This window comes from Gymnoscopelus braueri (assembly GCF_963280865.1).
Source record: "Gymnoscopelus braueri genome assembly, chromosome: 2".
NCBI lineage: Eukaryota > Metazoa > Chordata > Actinopteri > Myctophiformes > Myctophidae > Gymnoscopelus > Gymnoscopelus braueri.
Window position 1 is genome coordinate 14,457,507 of NC_137604.1, and position 6,862 is coordinate 14,464,368.

Consider the following 6,862-nt stretch of genomic DNA (forward strand, 5'->3'; position numbering starts at 1 on the left):
CAGACAACGTTGTTGTTGTTGCTGCTGCTATTTTTTGCCAATAGGCGTCAAGTCTGTCAACATTAAAGACTTAAAGGACGGTGGCAGGACAAGAAAAACACAAAAGTGATACATTAAATTACCTATAGAAACCTTGTATCTCCATATTTCAGTTTTTGTAGATTTTTGAGCTTGTAGATCTGCTATTTCGACTATTTTGGAAATATTTGTCATCTAAAATGACACGCCCAAAATAGGGATGCCAGGTTGAAAGTGGTTATAAGCCTGTCTGTGGGTTTTTATAAATATTGAACCAATGAAAAGCATTAAAGACTACATTGGCTCCATTGGAACACAGGTTCATCTTTTATTACATTATTTTTCTGAAAAATAACAGTTTTGGACGTATGAGGTTTCCGCCCGAAGGCGACGATATGCATAGAGCAGTGGTTCTCAAACTTTTTCATGTCAAGGACCCCCAAATTGACACTTAATAGCCCGCGGACCCCCATTTGAAAAGATATGCCAGTGACCCCCATAAGAGAAGATTTTTTACGACTCTAGCAGTGATTCTCAACCATTTTAATTTCTATGACCCCCAGTTTGACATGCATTAGGCTACGGACCCCCATTTAATGGCATTTCTATCACTTGGACCCCAATTTATATTGTAAAATCAATGTTAATTTAACTCTGAGAGTGTACAAATGGAACCAAATGGACCCTAACGGGTCCATTTGGTTCCATTTGTACACTCTCAGAGTTACAGACCCATAAGGGTCCATTTGGTGCCTAATCTATCATTTAGCTGGGGACCCCCTGGAACTCCCTCAAGGACCCCTGGGGGTCCCCGGACCCCACTTTGAGAACCAATGGCATAGAGGAGATTGGAGAAACAAGATGTGGAACACGCAAACAAAATGGCAGGCAGTGTACAAACAAAATGGCAGGCAGTGTACAAACAAAATGGCAGGCAGTGTACAAACAAAATGGCAGGCGGTGTACAAACAAAATGGCAGTCATACAGTAAGCATTATTACCACACCGCTTATTATTCCGTCAACTGAACTGAATGCACCGTGTGACAGAAATGCAACGTGTTACATAAACCACCGCCCGTCCTCAAGATAACTCGTACTCCGTCTGAAAAGGAGGAGAGAGAGAGTTACATGTGCTGGATGCAAAGGCACATGGCAAGAAGGAAAAATACCAGTTCACCTATAAATTGGGACAGCACTGGCCCTCAGGTGGTTGCATGACTGTAGCATGGTTGTTACGTTATGTAAGCTCACTGCAGAGAGAGAGGGAGAGAGAGAGAGAGAGCGAGTGAGCAAGCATAGGTGTAGCCAGGCATTATCAAGCCTCCACCCCTTTTCCTGGAAGGTTGGCCCCACGAGGCTGGTCCAACTCCCCAAGCGTTCGTTACTACAGGCGCTCCTGTCATCATCTCCCTCCACATCTTATCCCTCGATCTGCTCCGACAAAACAAACAAAAAACGCTAGCATGCGTTTCTGCAGAGTTGCCATTTTGTTTTTGAGATGTTATCAAAGTTGGCATGACTATAGGGTTCGTTTCCCATCAGATAAGCATTATTTTGACCTTAATAATTCGTCATATGTGCTGTACTATATATAGCCTACTCAACACAGGAAGTAAAATGATTCATTTTATTCATACAAGTGCATTATAGAATATGTCGTCCAAAATGTACTTTTCAGGATTCAAATAAAAAAAAATAGGAAAAGTAGCAGATCTACAAGCTCAAAACACGTCGCTTCGCGCCGCGTTTCGGGCTTGTAGATCTGCTACTTTTCCTATTTCTTTTCAATTAAAAAAATATGTGTTTTGATGCTTTTGTGTGACGCTGTAGTATGATCAAGTAGGGTATTCATTTACGAAAAAACACCAAAAGTTAAAATACGGAGATAAGAGGTTTCTGCCCGACAGCTACCATATATGCTACTACCCTCTGTGTACACTTTCAACATGCTATACCAGCCTCTATAATCAATAGGGTGCCTTGTATAGCGTTGCTGTCGGGTGGAAATCTAATTATGTCCAAAACCATTACTTTTCAGTAAATATAATAAAGATCCAAAGGATACAATGTAGTTATTTAGTCACAAGCTCTTGTTAATACTTTTCGTTGGTTAAATAATTATAAAACCCACAAAAAGACTGCATTGTGAGCTTGTAGACACTGTCATACAACCGTAAAATAGGGCATTCATTTATGAAAAAACAACTTGAGATTAAATATGGAGATTACAAGGTTTCTGGCCAGCAGCGACAAACATATACTGTACACACTTTCTATCTAGCTTGAGTAAATGTAAAAACTGCACGGAAAAACGAAATTAACCACTTAAAGTTTGCATGGGTCAGCCTCACACTTCCAATAAACATGGATAAGCTTGTACAGTAGACACGTTCTGTCCTTAACCATTTAAGACCAGGAACGCATCTGTGTGTCATTTTTAGATTCCTTTGGCTATTCAAAAATAGCAGATCTACAAGCTCATAGTGCGGCACCGAGTGCCGCACTATGAGATTGTAGATGTGCTATTTTTGAAAAATCTTTCAAATGTGTGCAAATATATATACATATGTTTTTTTAAACCGAACATTTTTAACTCTGTTACAACTTCTGGGGGTCCCTGGAACAAAATATTTTGAGATGAGGGTTCACGGCCAAATACATATAATTTTTGAGAACCACTGATATTATAGCAACATACTGTACATACGTTTTAAAAAAAAACTTTTAGGATTGAGAAGACATTTGTAGAATCCCCAGAAGCAAAGATTTGAGTTACAAAAGATTTCAGTTACAAAAGATTTGAGTTACAAAAGATTTGAGTTACAAAAGATTTGAGTTACAAATAGCAGATCTACAAACACATGGCACGGCACTCGGTGCCGCGCTATGAGCTTGTATATCTGCTATTTTTGCATAGCCCAAAGAAATAAAAAAAATGACAGTTCCCGGCTTGAATGGGTAAAGGTTTTAGTCCTAACCTGACGTGTCAGAGCCATAGATAGTTCTACAGCAGTGTCCAACATCAGCATGAGGTTTCTGCTGGGTAACTTTGTCACAGTGGAGTCCTTCTGACGTCCACCGTACGTACGCTGTCGTGTGCAACAACGTCAGAGGTGCAGCAGCAGGGCCAGAGATGCTGAGGAACTATAGGTTCTATTTATGACTTCGTACCAAAATGTTCTCTCTCGCTGAAGGACATCAGACAGACAGACAGACAGACAGACAGACAGACAGACAGACAGACAGACAGAAAGAAAGAAAGAAAGAAAGAAAGAAAGAATAGTGCTGCTCAAAACATGTCAACAGGAAGCTATTGCTCTGGGGTACCGAGAGACGCATTAATTAGCAGCTATCAACACACACGCACATACACACGCACACACACGCACGCACGCGCGTGCGCGCGCACACACACACACACACACACACACACACACACACACACAGCTAAATCCCTACAGTCTGACACCATTGCTCCAAGCGTCCTCAAAAAGCCTTTTAGCGCTTCTGCTATGCTCTGATTTTACTGGGACAACGTCGTCTTATGTATTATTGCAAGGAAAACAGGAAAGGGTTAGATGTGTGTGTATGTGGGGTGTGTGTGTGGGCTGTGGGGGGGGACAGGGGGAGGGGGGGGGGGTGTTAATGGGTTGGGTTCTGTCTCCATTGTAGCTGCAGTGGAAGTTTGACAGAAATAAAAACTGCCAGACCAGAAGAGTGTTAAAGAAAGTGTAACTTTCACATCTGCCTAAATCTGATATCAAAATGTCTGTGTGAACAAGCATATTTCTTGGAATGCTTAAAACTACACTAGGTCTAGTTATAATTCCGTAGTTGTTACTGCTTTGCAATTTCCTTAACCTTTCACAAATGTCACTTCTTGCTTTACAAGGATAATTACAGAACCAAGCTACTTATAAGCTACTTTCTCCCAGTATGAGTGTCAAGAAGCCTTAATTCTGCTCTAAATAATTCTGCTCTACAAATGTCGTTAAGCGAAGAACAGGCTACAGTCTTACTGGACTGTTTCTCCACAACTATAATACAATACATAAAATACATGTAACTTTCTTTACTCATAAAATCTGCTGTTTATTTTATTTCTACTTTGTTAGTCATCATAATAAAAAAATTAAACTCTTGCTTGTAGATCGGCTATTTTCGCTATCCGTAGGTAGGGTTTAAGTGCTCTTTGCTTATTCACGGAATTACTGTACTTAAGTACAATTTTATGATACTTTACTTGAGTATTTCAATGTCACACACGTACTAGTTGCTTTAATTAAAATTACAAAACATACTACATTAACCAATTAAGCCTTATTTTACACTTCACCTATTCAAAAATATCAGATCAGCTATTTTCCAAACATTTGAGCACTTTATTACTGTATATTTTGACACCAATACTTTTGTACTTTCACTCAAGTACAAGGCCTTTTTTTTTTTTTACATGTATTTGTATTTTTTACTTGTAACAGAGTATTTCAATATTGTGGTATTTGCTATACTTTAAGTAAAACCCCAGCTCTTCTTCCATTCCCTCAGTATGGCATCAAGAAGCGCGAAGTGGTCACAGAGGAGGCGGCCGCCATGGACCAGGGCGAGGGCAGCCTCACCAGGCCCAAGAAGCTGGTGCCGGCCGGCTGCGGTGACGAGGAGGAGGAAGAGCAGAGCATCATGGAAACGGTGATGAAGTACCTGCCCGGACCCCTGCAGGACATGCTGAAGAAGTAGGAGCCGGCGCCGCTCGACACCAAACGGCATCTTAGCTTAGCTGACCAATGAGGCTTAAGAGATTCACAATGCTGGCTCAAATCAAAACAGTGTGGGGTTTGTTGTGTATGTTGTCGTTTGTTGTTTTTTTCCCATCCAAAATGACAAAGCTTTGAGTTTTTTTTTGGACATTGTTGTCTGACAACAGGGGGGGGGGAGAGAAAGTTTTTTGTCACATTGGTGGGAAAATCGAGATTTGAGCCAACAGTGTGAATTGCAGCCATAGACCAAGGTATAAGGCCAATATGGCCAGATGAGAGTTAGCTTGGCTGATGTTGAAGACACAAATATACTAGATTGTTTATCCTTCTAGTTCGACAAGTTTTAGAGTAACTTACTTGTTCTTCCTCTCTGCAGTGGGTGTGCGGAGATGTTTAGCGGCACCGTAAAAAATAATCTTCCTGTCCGCCGTGCTTTTCACCAAATTTATTTGTACATAAACAAAGTATATACGAAAAAGAAAAAAAAAGGCTCACGGTGGACAAAATAATCATATAAAAAATAACGAAATAATCATACTAACTGTGTGTCTGTCTATAAAATAGTAAATATAAATGAGAGAATAACTCGACAAGCCATATTTTTAAAAGGAAATTTGAAGACTCTTATCAGTGTACTACTTAAGGCTATATGTTGTGTTTTCGTTGTTCTTCCATGTCTGAGATTTATGTCAAAACTTTTTGCACACGCATACTGTAGTTAGTGTTATAATACATTCTCTCTGTCCGTTCCCCCCCGAGACCCCCGACACATCATCACGTCTGACATCACGTATCTGTGGTAAAGTGTTTCAAGGATTTTTCTATAAGACATTTAGGCTATCCCCCTGTTATTTGTGTCTCTTTACTGTCTTGCATGACATTTTGTCTAGTCAGGTGTATTGTGAAAAATATGTACGATCTCCCCCTTTCTCCTTTTACGTCTTTGTCACGCAAGAATATAAAAGGCAATAAGTCTTGATTTTGAATGTGGTTTCACTATCCTGTCAACCAACAACAAAAACGAGTCAACAATAACAATAATGACAATGTGCATTGCATTCAGGAATTTTCATTTACAGGTTTGCGGGGTTTTGTTTTTTTTGTTTGGATGAGGAATGACTGATTTAGTAGACCTTGTTTCAACAGCCACAAACCTTCAGCTATCAAGCCACAAAACCGAGAATTCAACGATGTAGGCCTACCGTATATATGGTACATGCACCACTATCAGAATTCACTTAAAACTGTAAGAGGGGAACTCTAACCAGTGAAAACATGTTAACAATCATTTCTACACTTTCAAGTAAAGCAGTATTGACCAGAAAGAGGGCAGGATGGCTTTATTCTGCAGAGAGAGAACAATACTTTTTGCCCCCCTCAGATAATATGTCAAATAAACACTGCAATTTGGCTTTCAATGATGTTTTCCTATAAAGCCTGATTTCTACTTTTGTCGCTTGGCGGTGTCGCGCATCCAAAATAGCCCGATCTACAAGCTCACAACACGGCGTGTTTTGCGACGTGTCGTGAACTTGTAGATCGGCTATTTCCGGAGCACGACACTGCTTGTACGACGGAGTATTACTCGGTAAAGAAAGGGGAAAAAAAGAAGAATTTTAAAAAGGAGACGTGATTCTGTTCTACTCATTGTTGGACTGAATGTGAGAATGTGCCGGCCTGGCAAAGCAGAATGGAATGCCATTAAGCAATAAAGGACCATGTTGTATGTTTTCTGCCTGAGATTCAATAAAAATCTTTAAAAACTTGTTCACAGACAAAACCGTGTTGTGATCTCTTTTTTATGACGCCGTCTGATCTTCTCCGTCTCAGCAGAAGTGCAGAGAGAGACATACGCACACACACACACACACACACACACACACACACACACACACACACAGACAAGATGTTAATAGGATCATTGCTTTGTTATCTCTATTTAAAAAAAATAACTGCCTGATCAGACCATTGAGTACAGTCTGTTCCAATAAAGGGGGTGAATGTTTTCCCTTTGATGAAGCCTAGAGATTCTTGTTATGAGGAAAATGTGGTAAGCAGTCGTGGAAGGTAACTGGAAAAGTAGAT

General features: G+C 40.2%; 1 protein-coding gene across 1 annotated transcript in view; it reads left to right on the top strand.

The window, feature by feature from the left end:
* Window positions 1–6,505, top strand: part of cplx2a (complexin 2a) — a 49,155-nt gene extending 42,650 nt beyond the window's left edge. The window contains exon 4 of the mRNA XM_080452105.1: window positions 4,569–6,505. Within this exon, the coding sequence (XP_080308231.1) occupies window positions 4,569–4,757 (189 nt within the window). The 3' untranslated portion in view covers window positions 4,758–6,505. The remainder of the gene's footprint in view (window positions 1–4,568) is intronic.
* Window positions 6,506–6,862: the final 357 nt, after the last annotated feature.